We start from the raw sequence: 19,001 nt of genomic DNA on the forward strand, positions 1-19,001 counted from the left end.
AATTTAGAATTAGTCAGCTCCTTTCTTTTCTTTGTGCATCAAATAAAGCTTTGATCAGAATTGGCTGTTATCGAGGAAATTTGCTTCAGGACTCATATCTTAACTGATTCAGCAAACATATTTTTGGGTTTTGTTTCATCCAGACAAGTTAGTCAATTAAGTAGCAAAATATGACCAAAATAAATTCCCATCGACTCATTCCTTTTTTTAAGAACGCTTTTATGACCATGACTTTGAAAAAAAGTCCTTTTCCTGAGGTTTTTTAATCGTTTTTTTGCGTTGCATAAGAAAACGCCATTCGCAGTTAGGAAAAGCGATGAAACTATTAGGCGTAAATATTATATTCAGCGGCACTTAATTTAGGACCGGATCGCCTGAAACGAATTTAAGTATTCTATTTTTTTGCAGGAAAAACAAGGACAGAAATTACGCAATTTTCAAATTTTGGAGGCGGCCCTGTCAATCACAAAACTATCTCGCTAATAAACGAACTGAACGAAAGAATTAACCAGATTTTTGCGCCTTCCGCGTTTACGTGGAATTTTGTCTCTTGGTCTTAATGACACAAAGTAGCGTTTTAAGTATGTCGGTGCAGTATCAGCAGTTCTTTTGGCGGTAGCATTGACTTTTAGAACTCGCACCTTTCAGTTAAATACATTTATTCTATCCACACGTCTTTCATAATATGACATATGAATGGTTAAAACTAAAATCTCTTGTTTTGTCGAAATTAAAAGTTTTCGAGGCAAGACTTTGGCTCTTGAGAAGATCACTTACAAGATTTTAACAATTCGCAAAAATTTGGCAAGTTGCTTTAGACTGGGAGAAGTACTTATTCTACGATAATTGTTGACGGAATTGTAACTCTTAAAAAGCAAAATAAGCTCTAGGGTTAGGGATTAGGTAGAAGTTCAAAGCATGACAACTAACTCCTACAGAGGTCTTTTTTCATAGTGGATGGTTTTACTCTGACTGCTAGGGTTTCCTTGAGTTGTGATTCAAACTGCCTCTGTAGATTAACCAGCTTAAATTTATCGGGGCCTTTCATCATAGAGGGTCTATATCCTTCTATCTACTTATATGAAAACGCTTAAGTTAAATACCTTGTCATCCTTCCGCGACATGATATCTTGTTCTGAAAGCGAAACAGACATTCGCCAACTGTTTCTACATAATGTACATCGAGATGTTAATGAGTAATCTACGTCATTCATAATATCTTCGATATCTTTTGTCAAGTACTTGGTGAATAATTATTATTATAACATCTTGCACTTGTTGGAGTCTTGTTATCTTCGTTTCAACGTTTAAAGATAGCTTGTGCATGACCCCCGAATTTGCGAATGATGTTACTGAGCGAACTGTGACCGCTATGAATAAACAGCTTCTTAATTCTTAGATTATCAATATTTTCAAATTATGAAGAAAAGGACTCACAGCAGTTTTTCTTTTTCTTCTTAGAAGAATTTGCTTACTTTCGCCCCATGCCCTCGGTACGTTTTTATAGCTACTACCTCTCGTAGAGGCGAAGCCATAACGTTTTGCTTTTGAGTGACTGAATGTAACAATAGAATACGAACGACTAGAGATACAACAGAGTTTCATTTTGCTTTTCTTAGTAAATTACGTGGAATTATATTTTCAGGCAACTAACTGTAGACGAATAATATAAGGAACGGCAGTAGTAAGCGTAGTCTCTTTCGCAACCGTTATTTGGTCTCATCACGCAACGCGCTCTCTCTCCAACGGGGAATAGATGGAATTGTGTGACGAGACGAAACAACTGCTTCGAAGGAGACAACAGTAAGTGTGGCACCGATGCATTTTATTTTTGCTTAGAAGTATTTAGACAATAGAGACAATAGACCACAAAATACCCGTGTTAGTTCAGATAATTTAGGTTTTTTTCTTTCTCTTAAGGTGAAGTAATGCGATATTTCCGTCCGTTTTAAAATAATGATCTTTTTCTGATACAAAAGTGAAAACATGAGGTACACAAAGTGCCCCATCTTAACCCACCCGTCTAAAAAAGATAACTCTTGCATGCTACGCATGCCTATGTTTAAAATTTTTTAGTCATCTCACCCCAACCCCACCCCGGACAATTTCTCAAATCTTTCTCCAGACAGGGGTATGTAAGTAAAGAACCTTCTTCCAAATTTGGAAAGCTCGGTGGATTGCAGTTGAAGTCCGCCATTTTATTTAGAGAGCGTCGTGGAAGATGAGTGAAGAAACAGCCCCTGAAGAAAAGCCGAGTGAGGTAACATTCGCTCCTACCTATAGTTTAGTCATGTGTTTCTTTTTCCCTCACCATTTTCTGTCTTTTAGCTCACCGAAGAGCAGAAACTGGCGCTCAAGTTTCCGGGGAAGAAACCAGTTGCCACTGATATTTTGAAAAAGAGAATGCAGAGAGGGGTATGATTTTTACAGCACTTTTAAAACTCCTTTCACTCTTCATAGACTTGTCGAATGTCTATCGTTTTCTGAAACGCTGTATCTTTCTCGTTCAGGTGAAATATTTTGATTCTGGCGATTACGCCATGGCGAAGAGCGAGAAAAAAGTAGGTCCCGCCGCAGCGGCCATTGGTAACAGGGGAAAATTGCCCGTTGGAGTCGGAAAAGCCATCCCCACACCCGATAACATCCCACACAGGAAAACGTCTGTGCCTAGTAAGTTGGTGGAAGGCCAAGAGCAGCCGCCAGTGGCGGTAACACGGTAGTTTTAAGCTGCAAACTGAACAACTGATAATTTTGCACTTCTTGACATCCGCTTTTTGGATCGGAGCAGTAGTTTGTTTCTGAATCTTAGAATTATATTTTGGTAAAGATTGTAGAAAAATTCTTTAATTTATCGTGTAATATTCGCGAATTGTGGATTTAAAATCAAGTTAACAGGCCAAACTAGCGATTTTTATAGCTGTGTAAACTCTTAACTGTATTATAAATGTCTATTTTGAATAAATTTTTCAAGAGCAAATCCGAGCACACAAAATAGAAAGTAAATTAAGGTCGAATGATTCTTTTGAACATGAAATTTGCGACAAATCATTTACTTTCTCCTTGACGTTGAAAGCACTGTTAATGATAACGGTGAAGTTGTATACTGCTCGTCTTATTTTGCAATCATTACGCAGTAAACGCATGGGGGAAGTTTGAGCTCACAACTGTACGTACGGCGTTTTGTATACATGTAAGTGGACCATTCAGTCATATTATCAGTGAAGTGAAGTTCCAATCTTTATCGTAGCTGGGAGAGTAATTTTTCATGGGGATAGGGGTGACTGGAGACTGATCTGTTTCTGAAAACCCTAGTACATTGTACTTCTAGGAATTTTTTTGTTATTATACAGTATTGATTTGGTAAAGTTATTAAGAAAGCTGATAATATTCATACAGGACATCAAATAACCCCCAATTGACTGCTCTTCTAATTAGATTTTTTCACCAAGATGTGATTTTGGAGGGAAAGTATCATAAGTGACAAATTCAGCTGAAATTACAGTTGATGAATTGACAGTAAAATTGGTATGTTGTTCCAGTTAAATCAGTTTACAACATGTGGAAAGCACACATTGACACACAGCCCAATGCAATATTAGAAGCATATAACCTTTTCATGGCTAAGTAATATGCTTCTTGTAATACAGACAGGAACTCTTAAAATGTCTAGACAACTACAGGTGAAATGACTGAAAGAAATTTTGTGGTAGTTTTAAATTATTTCATGTAAACATTGTTTACAGCCAGGTTTGTTTCACATCAGCAACACTTAATCGTTTCACATCATTCCATTTCTGGTAGTTGTTTAGCTGCAACATGAGTTTGACCAAATTGGTTTTATAATCTGTGATCCTTGTATTCAAATGAGTCCATTTTTAGTAGCTTCGTAGTAACTGTTTGCCAGAGTGTAACTTTTCAAACCATTTTTGTACTGTTATTTTAATACCTCTGCTTCTTCTTTTTGAGTATTTATCTGTAAAGGCTTGCTATGAACCCAGTGTAGTTTCATATGGCTAGAATCCTAAATAAATGATAGAAGAATTTTTGAACAATCTAGAAGTTTCCAGTCTTTTACATTTGCTCTAATACATGTACATAAAACAATCAACAAAATCATAGTGACTAGTAAAAGAAGATTTGGTCACAAATTACAACGTTTTACACTGTTTTGGTTGGAATTTAGGTGACACTAATAATAGTATTTAAACCTTTGCTAGCAGCTGGTTTATGGGTCGGTAACATTTGACAGTTTGAAGCTGTAAGATTGTTAAAAAATTAACAGTTGGTCAATACCATGATTTTAACTGTACGAACTTGTGGTAGTATTGTAGCAAGGTGCTACTCTCTATTTATCAGAAAGTCTAGTGAAATTTATTTCTTTTCCATTTCTTTTTTTGTAACCTTCTTTTATCTATGTGGATCAAGATGCTCAGCATTAAATTCAGATTATGCTAACTGATTCAATATTACTGAGATGTGATTTAGGAAAGGAACTGATAAGTCATCTCTACGAGAGGATTCATTGGTCTCTTAATGTTCTTTAATGTGTCTTGATCTGAATCACTTTGGATCCAAATTTTCCTGAAGAAAGTATGTTTCTTTTTGATAAACACAGTTTGTTTACCCCTTGCATGAGGCTGTTTAAGTGTCTCTTTCACAAGGGGGCCAGACTGAATTGTGTATACAGTGTAAATGTAGAGAAAGTGTGAACGTAGAGTATTTGTGAGGACCTAAATTGGTCTGGCTTGTTTTGAGGTTATTCAAAATTTTTTTGGTTACATTATGCGTAATTGTGTTGACTTGTACATTTAAAAGATTTCACTTAAATGTTGTGTCAATTTGTTTATTTATTCACTCTTAACCTCTAAATCTAATCAGTAACTAGATTAATAATCTTGTTTCTGAGTTTAAAAATTTTCTAACCCATTAACTTTGCCTGATAACTAAGTTACTGTCTTTGCATGATGTTTTTGTCCTTAATTTGACTTAAATGTTTTTCAATTTTTTGTAAATAATAGTGATTTGTTCAACTATGTCATACATGTGTGCCCTATTATTGTATTCAGAGATATAATAACTCCATTCTCACTCTATGCTGCAGCAGACTATCACACTCGTGCAAGAAGTGGAGAGTTTAACCTTGTAATGGATCAGTAATCTTCTGGTTTGGAGAGTGCTCAAGACTTCATCATTAGTTAAACTAAAAGCTACACTTGTAGTTAGCATAAATGATCATGGTATATTAATCTTCTGAGGTAATAATGCTTGACTTAATTTTATGAAGTAGTGTAACATAAGTACTTACTTGCTTTCAAAGTTGAAACACTTGCACTATTTTTCCTGATAAGATGTACTCTTTCTTGTTCATTTGATGCTGTGGCTATTGTAATTTGATATGGAATTAATGGTTAACTCTGTGTTAAGTAGTTCACTGAAGAGAAACTATTTTTTGTTATGTAATTGTACAGTAATGTGGTAAAATATTTACTTAAAGCTCTTTTATTCAATTGCTTAGGGCATAGGATTTTGGCAGGGTGAGTTCCAGTTCTCAAACTAGCTGTTAGTGCTTACCAGTGCCAGCTGCATGTTTATATCTACATTTTCCATGTACAATCATTATTTATAAAACTAAATTATCATAATTTAAGCATGTCTATAGTTCTCTGCAAATGGTATTTAAAAGGAAGAATACTCAGTTAGTTAACAAGATGTGTGGAAAAGGTAGAAAAAATATATTAAAATGTATAAATTGCCAAGGAACTCTTTGCCCAAACAAATCTTCCCTCTAACAGTCTTATGCTAAAACAGGTTGGTGGACTCCTAAACTACTTGTAAAATCGTTGAAATGAAATAAAGGGACCTAAACTTATCATATCAGGAAATATATCTCCAGATGGCAGTAAAGCAGGTTCTAAATTGTCTTCTTTTCTCCCTCTCTCCAGTGCAATTCCTTTAAAAAACTGGTTGTGAAAAAACAAATAACTTTATCATCAATTATGATATCTCATTGTTTTAGCTTATTCAACTAAAACCTTGTAAAGAAGGAGATGTGTTTTATTTTTCAAAGCTCTTTCACCCTAAATTTACCAATTTTTTGACCTGCATTTTGCCTAACTCAAGTTACTATCCATAAGAGGAAGTGAGACAGCTAAAGGAGAGAATAAATTGTCCAATTGGAGTGAGTCATTAGAGCTGTATTGATCTAGGCTGTAGCTCCACCTCTGTCTAGTTTTTTATTATAAAAGCCAATTTTGATAATGCATTGACTGTCTTTCACTCACAAATGCAATAGCATACTTCAATTAAATTCATGACTTTTTGTTACCTATCAATTCTCATGTATTCCAAAATTGTTTATAAACAAACATTTACATGCCTCAAATGGCATTTGCTTAGAAATAAAAACAGTTCCAAACTGACCTGTGTGATTGCCTCTTAATTATTTGAATGAAGTTTCAAAGAACCTTTAGATTATAGCTTACAAAGAATATATTAAGAGGTGAGGCAATGAACTTTGAGAGTAAGTTGTTACCTATCTTGAGACAAACAGCTGTATCAATTTCTAGCTAGATCTTATTTGCATGTGTCATTGAACATGCAGGTTGGGAAGTTGTTTAGATGACTTTCATCAAGGTTGAAATTTGGTGACAGCTTAAAATTGCAAACTGAGAAAGTCAGTGGTCTAAAATGTCAAAGTGATTTGTTAAATAAGCTGTGAACTTTAAAAATCTACTTTAAAAAATGAGAACAGTTAAACTCAGTTACATCATTAACTGAAGTCAAAATATTTGTTAACGAAATTGTTTAAATCCAAAGTAAATGCAATAAACCTAACTTTGAGATTTTTAGTCAGAATTATGGCAGATTTTTGTATGTAACTTAAGTAAACTGCATGGTAAATAAATTTGTTACCTACATTAGCTTCAACAATTTAGATGTAGTTACCAAAGGATCAAATGAATTTTTGGGAGGGGATATTGCAGTCATAAACCTGTCTTTAGAAGTGCAGTTGTAGAATGAAGTGGCTATTAGGGTGGAAGAATCCTCATCTAGGGAGAATGTTGTTTTAAATCAATATGGTCAGATTTGGAAATAATTCATTGAAATTTTGTTTTTATGATGTGAACAAGTTTACTTTGAATGCCACTGTTTTGCTGAGTTTTCGTTCCATACCCCCTCTTACTTGCCCAGTTGCGCATTAGAGGAAACCAGGTAGAATGTATTCATTGTCATATTTTGCGACTGTATTAACATTGTAAGAAACCCATTGATTTGATATGCTTCTTATAAGGTTGCTCTCAGTCAAATTATAGTCTTGATTACCAACTGCTGTTTGGGAAATAAACACACACTTCTACCCCAAATAGAAATGGCAGAAATCCAACCTACTGTACCAAGATATTTTCTTTAATAAAATTGAGAAAACTTCTGTGGATAACTTTTCACTGATAGTTCTTCCTGACTGTTGATGCTGAACTTTGTATTTACAGAAGCCATGTGGAACACACTGTCTCTCAGTGTAACCTTTTTTTCAATCTTCAGTGTTACATAAGTTTCCTTTGATATATTATATGAAACGTGAGTGCTTGTTGGCTTACCACAGCACAAAGTACAGCACTGAAAAGAATATCTTTGACTCAATTGGTTTTTTTTGTTCATGAACCACCAACATCAGTCTAAAATTTTCAAGAGAGATCTGACTTTTCACCTTGTATAGAAGATGTGTTGTTATATCTCAAAGATCTTTTACCCTACATTCTACTTTTTCTTTTGGCTTGCATTTTGCCCAACTTTTGTAACTACCCATAAGAGGAAGTGAGACAGCTAAAGGAGAGAGTAAATCGTCCTATTGGAGTAAGTCACTAGTACTGTGTTAACCTGGGCTGTAGACCCGCCTTTGTTTATTATTGTAAGTGCTAATTTTATCAAAGCTTTGACTGTTCCTCACTCACAAATACTTCCTTATACCTCAATTTACTTCAAAACTTTTTGTTACCTGTCAATTCTAGTGTATCCTCAAGTTGTGCATACATACATTTGCTTAGAAATAAAAAGTTCCAAACTGATCTGTTGATTGCCTCCTAATTATTTGAATGAAGTTTCAAGGATCTTCAGATTATTCCTTACTAATAATGTATTTAGAGATTAGGCAGTGAACTTTGTGAGGAAATCATTACCTCTCTGGAGACAAACAGTTGAGACAGTTTCCAGCCATGATCTCATTTACATGTGTTGTTAAACCTTTCATATAAAATCATAAAATATTTGGCACTCTCATTGGTTAATTGGTGTGATTGGATGAAAGTACATGAATACAGTTGTCACATTCTGTGCAACAACCACATTTGGGTCTTTCTCTATCTTGGCATAATAGTCCATTGCCTAATTGTTTATCAATATTTCTAGGCAATAAACTTAACCTTCCTGAGATTTTGTGAGTTATAATTGTGGGAGATTCTTGTAGATAAACACTGTAACCTTCATAAGTTGCATGCTAAATGTATTTGTTACCTGCTGTAGCATCAAGAATCTAGATGATGTTACTGGAGGATATAAATGAATTTTGGGAGGAGATATTGTAGTACCTGTCTTCATGACTGCAGGTGTAGAATGAAGCTGTTATAATTAGAGTGGGAGAATCCTCACCTAGAGTACAAAGTTATATTAAATCACAAGGGTAAGGTTTGAAAATAATTCATTGATTAGAAATGTTTTTATGATGTGGATAAGTTTACTTTGAATGCCACTGGCTTGCTGATTTTTCACTCCATACCCCCTCTTACTTGCTCAATTGTGCATTAGAAGTCCATATCTCAGAGAAACCAGTTAGGATGCATTCATTGTCATATTTTGTGACTCTATATTAACCTTGTAGGAAACTCATTAATTTGATATGCTTCTTACATGTACATGGTGCTCTGGGTCAAATTATAGTCTTGATTACCTACTGCTGTTTGGGAAGTAAGCACACTCCTACTCCAAATAGAGATGGCAGGAATCCAACCTGCTGTACCAAGATTTCTATTTTTATTAATAAAATCAGGAAAACTTGTGTGAATGACTTTTAATTGACAGTTCTTCCTGACTATTAATGCTGAACATTGTATCTACCGAAGCCATGTAGAACTCAGTCTCTTGGTGTAACCTTTTTTCAATCTTCAGTGCTACACAAGTTTTCTTTGATATAATTATTATATGAAACATGCAAGTGCTTGGTGGCTTGCAAAAGAAAAAATTGCAGCACCATAAAGAATACCTTCGAATCAATTGTTTTGTTTGTTTGGTTTTTTTTTTTTTTTTTTTTTTTTTAATGAACCACCAACATAAGTCTTAAATTTTTCAGGAGAAAGCTGACTTTAAACCTTGTACAGACAATGTGTTACAATGTGTGATCTTTCACCCTATATTCTACCTTTTTTTTTTGACCAGCAATTTGGCCAACTCAAGTTACTATCCATAAGAGGAGGTGAGATAGCTAAAGGAGAGAATAAATTGTCCCATTGGAGTGAGTCACTACTACTGTATTGACCTGGGCTGCAGCTCCCCCCTTGTCTAATTTTTCATTATAAGTGCTAATTTTGATAAAGCTTTGACTGTTCTTCACTCACAAATACTGATCGGTTTGATTGCCCTTTTAATTATTTGAATGAAGTTTCAAAGGATCTTCAGATTATTGCTTACAAATAATATATTTAGAGGTGAGGCAGTGAACTTTAAGAGGAGGTTGTTACCTCTCTTGAGACAAACAGTCTGTATCAATTTTCAGCCATGATCTCATTTACATGTGTTGTTAACCCTTTAACTCCCAGCTTAATTTTATACCTCTCCTTACTGTCAACCATACAATTCTTATAATGTTAGTTGAGATAATTTAGTAATGGTTCAACTAATGATCCCCAAATTGATATTTTTCATTTTCATGACTTATCTGGTTGATATTTTATTGATATTGGAAGAAGAAATTCCAACTTGGTCACTCATGGGAGTTAAAAAATAATAAAATTGCAAAATATTTAAGATAGTACTGGCAATCTTATGGGTGGATTGGTGTGATTGGATGCAAGTACATAAATGCAGTTGTCACATTAAGTGTAAAAACCGCATTTGTGTCTTTACATCTTAGCACAATAGTCTATTGCTTAATTTTTAATCAATATTTCTAGGCAATACTTCTCTAACAACCATCATAACTGTACCTAAGGAACAGTGTGACACAGTTTTTTATACTTACATTTTATTACCATATAAACATAATGGTTGGGATGGTGTTTAGATGACTTTCATCAAGATTAAAATTTGGTGGCTATACTTAAAATTGTTAACTGAGAAAGTCAGTAGTCTAAAATGTCAAAATGGCTTGTCAATTAACCTATGAACTTTTAAAATCTGCTTTAAAATATCTCTTAAAAGCATGTCAGAAAAAATCTTGAAAATGAGAAACAGTTAAACACAGTTATATCAATACCTGAAGTCAAAATATTAAAAAATTTGTTTTTAAAAATCTAAAGTAAATGCATTAATCCTAACCTTGAGATTTTGTGAGTTATATTTGTGGCAGATTCTTGTAGATAAACACTGTAACCTTTATAAGTTGCATGCTTAAATATATTTGTTACCTGCATTAGCATCAAGAATCTAGATGTTGTTATTGGTAGATACAGTATAAATACTGTATAAATGAATTTTTAGGAGGGGATATTGCATTAACACAGTTACATCAATAACTGAAGTCAAAACATTGGTAAAAAAAAATTGTTTAAATCCAAAGTAAATGCCATAAAGTTAACCTTGTTGAGACTTTGTAAGTTAGAATTGTGGCAGATTCTTGTAACAACTGTAATTATGTCCTTCCATCTTGGCATAATAGTCTTTTACTTAACTGTTACTCAATATATCTAGGCAATACTTCCTTGCCAACCGTCAGAATTGTACCTGGGGTATGTTAACCTTATAGGAAACCCACTGATTTGATATACTTCTTTTATGGTACTCTCAGTCAAAATTATATTCTTGATCACCAACTGCTGTTTGAAAACACACTTCTACCCCAAATAAAAATGGCAGAAATGCTACCTACTAAGGTTGTCTACTTCAATAAAATCAAGAAAACTTATAGGAATAACTTTTCATTGATAGTTCTTCCTGACCACGGATGCTAAACATTGTATTTACAGTAACCATGTGGAACACAGTCTCTAAATGTAACCTTTTATCAATCTTCGGTGTAACATGACTTTCCTTTGATATATTAAATGAAACAGGTAAGTACTTGTCAGCTTGCCACAGCCAACACTGCAGCACTGAACAGCATGCTGTGCCTTCCTTTGTATAATTGTTTTCTTTGTAGTTAAAAGAATCATCAACAATTTTTGAGAGAGATCTGACTTTTAAAGTCTTGGCAGGCATGATTAGGCCTTTATGTTGCAGGTATTATTGACGGAGAAGGTTGCTATTTTGTTTTTGTTTTCTTCCTGCCATATCTTCGTTGTCGTAGGGCATACATGTGTCTCATCATGTAACAGCCACCTGGAGAAAAAACACAATTGGAGGGCTCAGAGCAAGAACGACCCCTTGATTTTTCGGCCATTTTTGAAAGTGTTCAGAAGTAGTTGACAACTACTTCTGAAGACTTTCAAAAATGGCCGAAAAATCAAGGGGTCGTTCTTGCTCTGAGCCTTTCAATTAGTCTCTAAAAGTAATTACAATTGAATCAATCCTGATGTACCAGTTCAAATTCCTCATCAAAATAAGGTTTTTCTGTACGTTGTCATTGAAATTTGATCTAGGCATACTCACCAATAACAAGAAAGAAAAGATATACTCTGAGGTACCATGCAAAGCTAAAACTGAAGTTCAATGCATTTGGTAGTTTGACAGAAAATCTCTCAGATTCATCCAGTAAAGGAATTGCCTTCCATATGAGAGTAACTGCAAGATTGTAACAAAAATAATCAATGCTAAAGACAAATGTTTGGGACATAAAAAAATGGGTAGGGGGCAGTGTAATGCTTGAAGAATAACACCAGACCACAGAAATATTGCTTAATAAATTAATGATCTAGTGTTAAGTTACCTTCAAAGAGTACACCAAGGGGATACAGAGGAATCCATAATGTATATCGAAGCCACATCAGGGGTTCAATTCTTATGCCAAGGATCTCAGAGGCATAAAATGGGTACCTTAAATACAAAAGCACCACAGAATAGTGTAAAAAAAATATAGTTTACATAAATTTAATTTCTTCAACTGAATTATCAAAACATCAAAATGCACCATCATAGTTTTCATTCAATACATACAATCATGAACATTTACATGTAGAAATGTAACACAAGATGTCACACAGGTGTTTTCATACACTGTACATGCAACACAAGAAATTTATTGCAATCAATTTTCAAAAGATAGAAAAAACTATCCAGGTCTTAGTTAATGCTATAACCAGAATAGTGGCCTTGAAATTCCTACTATCATGTTTGGCTCAAAAATCACTCATGTAAATTAACATCAAGATCCTGCTCTGATTTGAGTATCATTACTATGTCAAAACAGCACTAGCCAGTTAAATGCTGAAATGCCAATAGCATTACCTTATTTACACATGCTGACAAATTTTAACCATCTGTAGTCACTAAATCAATACTTTCACAAAGATTTGAAAAAGAGCTTACCGTACAACTTCAATAAGAGACCATACAATGAAAAGACCATATACAGCTGTAAGTTTATGGAGCTCTTTATTTGCAACCACTACCAAGAAAAGAACCAAGTTTCTACCAAAAACCTAATAGTATAAAAGAGAACCTAAATTATAATCTCTCATCAAGAGAAATCAGCAGTGAATTATATTCACACTCAGTCTGCTCTATAGTGTATTAAATTGTAGACAAAGGTTAGAAGCACCTCGTGATAGCTAAGATGATCAATTCTGAGCTTTGTTAGAAAAAATTAAATATGAACATTGGTCAGTGATTGGATAGAAGTACAAGTACATTGTAATTGAGGTTTAAGAAAAAAGGTTATTTAGTATACATAGAAATTATATTTAGACAGTATCACATCAGAATTACAAAGCTCCAGTGATTGACACTCTTAGGAGAGGATTGCATGATTGTCTTGAACAATTAGAATGCCTGCATGTGTAAGAAGTTACAGTGTACTCCATCACTGTCAACAAATGGTCATACCAATGAGTGACAGATAATCAGTGATCATCACATGTAACCTGTCAAACTTGTTCACCTGGTTATCCTTGACAGGATCAACTTGTTAGCTACAATCTATTAAATATACAAGTCAAACATGATTTACTGGTATTTTCAAAAGCTTACAAAAAATGTACTTTTAATTATAAACTTTAAAATATACCTGCATGAATGGAGCCAGTACACCAGTCTTGACAATACCAACCATAGGATGAATAACCTCCAAGAAGGCTGCCAACTGACATGAGGCTAGTACATCACTGACTGAGTCATAAGCTTCAGAGAAGGCATCTAAAATGTCAAATGCAATATATAAACCAATCTTGGTTGCCAGAGTTTGACTGAATATTGTAGTAATAGTAGCAAACCAAAATCTATTTGTAAAGTTAGATTGGAAGTGTTTTAATTAGTAGTTTGAGACAGAATGGGACAAAATGTTAACCATAATTAACCTTTTCCTCCCTAACATAAGTATTTTATATTCTCCACACTGATCTCTCTACATTCCCTGTGGTAATCACAAATAGAGGTTTTTTTTAACTTCTTATGTGTACATGTACACCCAGTTGTTCAAAGGGTGGATGACACTATCCACTAAGTAAATCACTATCTGGTTGATAGCAAAGTATATCTTGTCATCATTTATCCACTGGATAATGATTTATCCAATAGATAGCATTAATGGCCCTTTAAATCTCACTGTTTGATGATATTGGTGATAATGTGAGGGGAAATTAGATGCTCATCACTGTTAGAGGATGAAGGGTAAAAACTGAGGAAGCATAATGCACTTATCAGCGGCCATCCCAGGGGGTTGACCCAGGGGAACCCCCAGGCATTTGCACTAAGACATTTGCAAATTCCACCTACCCAGCTCAGGGCCAATATTCTTCCACAAAAAGCTACTACTGTCCCTCCCCCAGGGAGCATAATTTGAAAGGACTCCCAAATTGTAATGCAATTTCCTGCATAATTTTTTAATAAAAGTTTAACAATAATATATACAGTAAGCAAAATAGATAATCCACCTGTTTTCTGCACACAGCGAGGTTCAGCTTTATACCTTGTAAGTCATAGAATGACAATTTCAACGAACATACACTTACTTCAGCCTGTGTTTACTATACAGAGCCATACAGGGCTCAAAGTTAAAAACATCCTAAGTCGCTTTTTGCCGTTCAACGGTGATACTCAGTCCCTGCGGTCCAGATCTTTCATTTTCAAGATGGTGGCAATGTTACAAATCCTATGTATCTTTCCCTGTGTATCTTGCTTCAAAAGAGCAACAAAAGCAGTCCAATGCCCCCGTCCTGGGCCAAAAATTAGCGATAAAAGTCAGCAAATCCTGCACTATCCCCACGTATGTCCCCAGGGTCAACCCCCCGGGATGGCCACTGATAAGTGCATAAGGCACCTAAACCCTTCAATTGTACCAGTCCTACAAGAAACAACATGCATTTTTAAAGAAAACATGGGTACCCCTACATGTATATCTCATCTGACTGATACTTGATATCAAAATAGTGACAGATGACAGATATAATTACGCATTTGTTCTAACTACTAAAAAAGTGAATTCAAATAAGATATACCTGTTCCTTGAAAAATTGCTTTGTACAGAAGGACTGAAGTGATGTAGAGATATAATCCTCCTTGCATGAGATTATACACAACCAAGTAGAATGTTCGAGTAAATCTGAAAACTATAAAAAAAAAAACCCTTTGTTTTTCACATTAATGATTTAAAAAAAATTTCTTGATGTTTAAGAAGTTAAGTAGATACATGTAGGGAACATTAAAAATCACCTTATTACAACTGTGTATTTCCACTTAAGTTCTAATAATTACTGCTACCCACAGCAAACACTTCTAGTTTAATCAGGTCAATCACTATAAACAGGTACTTTCTAAGACTAGAATCATAAACTAAGACATTACTGTCCTAACCACAAGAAAAAGACTGAAATGACAGCAAGATAGGCAAATATACCAATTTAGGCACCAGAAAGTGAGATTACTGAATATTACATTTTGACCATGCTATTATAGTAAATCCATATTGAATGAGTACAAGATCAAGAAAGTTAGATATCCATCAGGTTCTTTTCTCATGTCAAGCCATGAGGATGTTAAAGATGTCCAGGCTCCTTGACCTAAAGCTTGATTAAAAGATACCCCATCTTGCAATTAACAAAATTCTTGATAATTTCTTGGGATGTTTAAAGAAGTATTAGATGAAAAAGGGGAAGGACCTTGATGCACTGTCTTCAAAAATTGTGATCATAATGCTTTGCAATTTGGGAGACATTAGAAGAATGCATACCTTCTTGTTTGGTTTTCTCTATTTCATTGTCCAGATCTAATTCCATGGCTTTGGTATTAGCCATCAAGTTCTGAAAACAAACATAAATTTATTAGTTACACATCACTCCCAAACTATTTTTTTAAGTTTGCTTCTTAATGATGAACTCCATAAGATTAAATTTTCATTTTGAAAGGACATAAAAAAAACTGTCACAGTCATACTGTACACTGTTTAAGTAAAACTACTCAAAAATTCTTGTCAAGTTTCAAAAAATGTGAAAAAATTTATTGTTCATGGCTAATTACCAGAACTCATGGTTTCTTGATTGGTTGATTAAATACATATTTTTTGAAGCATTTGTACACAATTTCACTTTGAATATTACTAAATTATACTGTCCAGTGCTTTCCTGTACACAAACCCAAACTGCTATGCTGACAAGGTGATAATTAAATAAAACAAAAATGTTAAAACTCCTAGTTATAGCGAGACAGTTTTCATGTGACATGCTCAGAACAAGAAATCTTCCCTGAAATTTGTCTTGATCAATCTCTGTTTTACCTTGGGGTTCTAAAGTTTTAAAAAAGTTATCTTAATCATCATTTCAGCCAATGCAACAGTGACCTGTGTTTGATTTTATTCACCTCTAGTTTAGCTTGTTCTTCCAGTTCATCTTTTTCACTATCAGAGGTATCTTCACTTTGCCATCGATCAAAGTTGACTTTCAACCAGGCCGGCTTTTGTTCATCCACAATAAGACGGGGCCAGAACTCTGAGCACAGCACAAACAGTGCATAAAATCAATAAAGTCCACTACAAATCAATTAAGTTCTTAATACATGCATTGACTCCATACTAAATTCCAACAAGATGACTGCTGTTAGTGATAGCACCTACCCTGCTGCCCTTTCAACTTAGCAATGGAAAATTCCACATGACGATCCAGAACTTTATGACTGCTTGCCTATAAGTCAATGATTAAATTAATCAAGTTATCAAATTGACAACCATAATTGTTTTCAACGTAAGTAAAACATGTCTAAACTCTCCACAACAGGTAAATCACAATTATCAAAATTAACTTAGTTTGTAAAAAAAAAATGTCTACAAATATCAACAAAGACTCACTGTAATATCAACAGGCTTATAGAAATCAATGTCCACATGGTACTGCTGTTCCCCTCTGGCTCCATGACCAAATCCTGTAACACAAATATTCACAGACCCTGAAATTATTCTTCAGTAAATTAAGAGAAGGAAACAGCACACATTACCAAAATTAAAGCAATAAAAAAGGGACAGACTTTGCTCAAAATCTAAGGCTAACCACCATTCAACTCCTGGGTTCTAATGATAATTTCTTAATTTATACCTGCTCTTGCTCCTGCAACTCTCCTTAGAAGCGAGTAAGGAGAATTTGCTCCTCTGTCAATGGTACCCTCATGCTTATTAATGAATTAGTTTTGTATTGTCAACTTTTTACTGGTTTACATAATAAAACTGTAAGGAGAAGTAACATGCCGACCACATCTAGGAGATAAAGGCTCAGCTCTCATAAGAAGGTAGGACCTAGGTACCAGCACCAGGATAAAAAAAGTTTCACTACCTGCATTAACAACACACATGTAACTTCACATGGGGCATGAAGGAGTTCACTTCTGGTTTTAATTTTTTAAAATGTATCTCATAGGGATGCCTTAGCACTTAAAAAATGTGATCAAACCCTTGCTAAGGATTAAGAGTGTTGTGAAAATAAAAACAACATTACTTTAAGCAGGCTGGGAAACGAAAGAAAACAGCATGGATACAGCTTAAATTACAACAGGTACAGTGTACGGACAGCTTCGAAGTCATGAATGTAGAGATATTTTCAAATTCTTATACTTCTCTTCATTGTTAGCTACTTGGGTTTTAGTAAGAACAAGGACTGATATCATCGCTCCTTGGAATACATGATGTAAAATGGCCTGCTTACCTTGAAAGACCAACCGGTTACCAGTCAGTTCTACAGCTGGATACTGCAAGAGGAATTGCACAAATTGTAAATGGAATACCACGAACGGTTAGATATAAACTACAATAATTTTTTGTAGCAATTACCAAACCTGAACATCTGACAACTCCAGTGTTAAAAATATTCGCTCCTTGCTTTGAGCCCATCGAATTATTGGTTTGAAAACCGCCGCCATCTTCGAAACTGCAAGATTATCCATGATGCAAAGCGTCATGAGCAAAAAGAATACAGAGCATGATGGGCAACGTAAAGGACAAACATCGCCTGGACTACGGGGGTCACCACAGATTAACATCTGCACCAATAAAACCATAGCAATAATTGACCTCAGTAAAAATGGCGGTAATTTTAACAAAGTTAACGCGTCGTAATCTTCAAATTTATCCATTAAACCGCCATCTAGCAAACATAAGCGGACAACTACCACCGAGAACCGTCTCCCTCCGTCTTCGACACTATGCGACGATCAATTCAAAGCTTCAACATCCAACCCCGGACAACCCCCCGAGCATTTGAACTTTTGAGGATTGATTCCTTCAAATTCCTGCCCCCCGGAGGAAACATTGTAATCAAATGCCCCACCTATTTTTATTGTAAAGGGCAAAATCAGCGACCGTAACTTTCTATATAAAAATCATTTTTTACGATCATTTTTGGACAATTGTGATTCTTCACCCCCGATATTTCTCATAATTTTGGTCTATAGCGATGCTTTCGTACCTTGACTCTTTTCTTCCTCCTTTCTATCTTGATCTTTTCGTGGCTAATATTATAAAGGGATCGAGAAATCCTTCGTGGCTTTTCGATGTGTGGGTGTTGTATGTGAATCTTTCCCTGGGACCTTAAGACTCGCCCATACGTCCATGAATACCTTGTACTCCTATTAATGTGTTGGAGGGGGGGAGGGCAAGAGGAGAACCCAGTTCAGCAGGATAAATAGAAGGTCCCAGCCAGTTCTTATCTTACACGATTCTCCATGATAGGACGTTTTGACCCCTTCGGTATCAGTAAAGGGTAGTAAAAGCGACCCCAAAATTAACTCTGACCAGAGGAGTACATGTATGCTTTCTTGGCTCCGCACTTATCACTACTGATCAAAACACAACATTTCGACTAAAAACTGAAGTTTATCATTTTGAAAGAATAGTACATCGCCTTGATAACACGAAGAAGTCCATCTTGTTTCCAACCCGGAAAAGAAAATGGTTGTTATATCCAGACCATCGGAATGTTGCCACTTAACACATATCAAACAGATCATGAAACAAGAAAAAAATTTATTTGCATGAATGGCATGTAAGTGTATGCCCATTAAATTTTCCAAGATATATAAATATGTACAAGATATACTGATTGCAAATCCTCATATCACAACATTTTTACAACTATTTACAAAATTAACTGAGTTGCAATTGATAATTGCGAGGTCGAGTCCTGAAAACCTGCACAAAAGAGAAGAAAATAGATACATGAGCT

The 19,001-nt window shown here is 34.9% G+C and overlaps 2 protein-coding genes across 3 annotated transcripts; one reads left to right on the plus strand and one right to left on the minus strand.

Moving 5' to 3' along the window:
• Positions 1-2,159: 2,159 nt before the first annotated feature.
• LOC131778108 (alpha-endosulfine-like) lies at positions 2,160-7,117 on the plus strand. 2 transcript variants are annotated; one of them, XM_059094491.2, is made up of 4 exons: positions 2,160-2,260; positions 2,329-2,415; positions 2,511-2,670; positions 5,102-7,117. In XM_059094491.2, the coding sequence occupies exons 1-4, from the start codon at positions 2,222-2,224 to the stop codon at positions 5,155-5,157; spliced, it is 342 nt and encodes a 113-aa protein (XP_058950474.1). In that variant the 5' UTR covers positions 2,160-2,221; the 3' UTR covers positions 5,158-7,117. The 2 variants fall into 2 exon arrangements, with proteins under 2 accessions (XP_058950474.1, XP_058950475.1); XM_059094492.2 differs by having other exon boundaries at positions 5,105-7,117.
• Positions 7,118-9,326: 2,209 nt separating this feature from the next.
• On the minus strand, positions 9,327-17,740 carry LOC131778099 (very-long-chain (3R)-3-hydroxyacyl-CoA dehydratase). Its single transcript, XM_059094483.2, has 12 exons — positions 17,617-17,740; positions 17,487-17,529; positions 16,640-16,713; positions 16,409-16,475; positions 16,156-16,283; positions 15,530-15,599; positions 14,799-14,909; positions 13,370-13,497; positions 12,673-12,785; positions 12,074-12,180; positions 11,797-11,928; positions 9,327-11,526 (listed from the first exon to the last, which is right to left on the minus strand). The coding sequence occupies exons 1-12, from the start codon at positions 17,737-17,739 to the stop codon at positions 11,450-11,452; spliced, it is 1,173 nt and encodes a 390-aa protein (XP_058950466.2). The 5' UTR covers position 17,740; the 3' UTR covers positions 9,327-11,449.
• Between the last annotated feature and the right edge of the window lie 1,261 nt (positions 17,741-19,001).

Source organism: Pocillopora verrucosa, chromosome 4, assembly GCF_036669915.1.
Source record: "Pocillopora verrucosa isolate sample1 chromosome 4, ASM3666991v2, whole genome shotgun sequence".
Taxonomy (NCBI): domain Eukaryota; kingdom Metazoa; phylum Cnidaria; class Anthozoa; order Scleractinia; family Pocilloporidae; genus Pocillopora; species Pocillopora verrucosa.

Bases quoted from the DNA above. Each gene is read 5' to 3' on its own strand.
- LOC131778108 (XM_059094491.2), top strand. From the start codon at position 2,222: ATGAGTGAAGAAACAGCCCCTGAAGAAAAGCCGAGTGAG. The intron at 2,261-2,328 runs GTAACATTCGCT...TCTGTCTTTTAG, and splicing joins CTGAAGAAAAGCCGAGTGAG to CTCACCGAAGAGCAGAAACT. The intron at 2,671-5,101 runs GTAAGTTGGTGG...TCTATGCTGCAG, and splicing joins CAGGAAAACGTCTGTGCCTA to CAGACTATCACACTCGTGCA.
- LOC131778099 (XM_059094483.2), bottom strand. From the start codon at position 17,739: ATGACGCTTTGCATCATGGATAATCTTGCAGTTTCGAAGATGGCGGCG. The intron at 16,476-16,639 runs GTGAGTCTTTGT...ATTGACTTATAG, and splicing joins ATAAGCCTGTTGATATTACA to GCAAGCAGTCATAAAGTTCT. The intron at 15,600-16,155 runs GTGAATAAAATC...GTTTGTTTTCAG, and splicing joins AAGAACAAGCTAAACTAGAG to AACTTGATGGCTAATACCAA.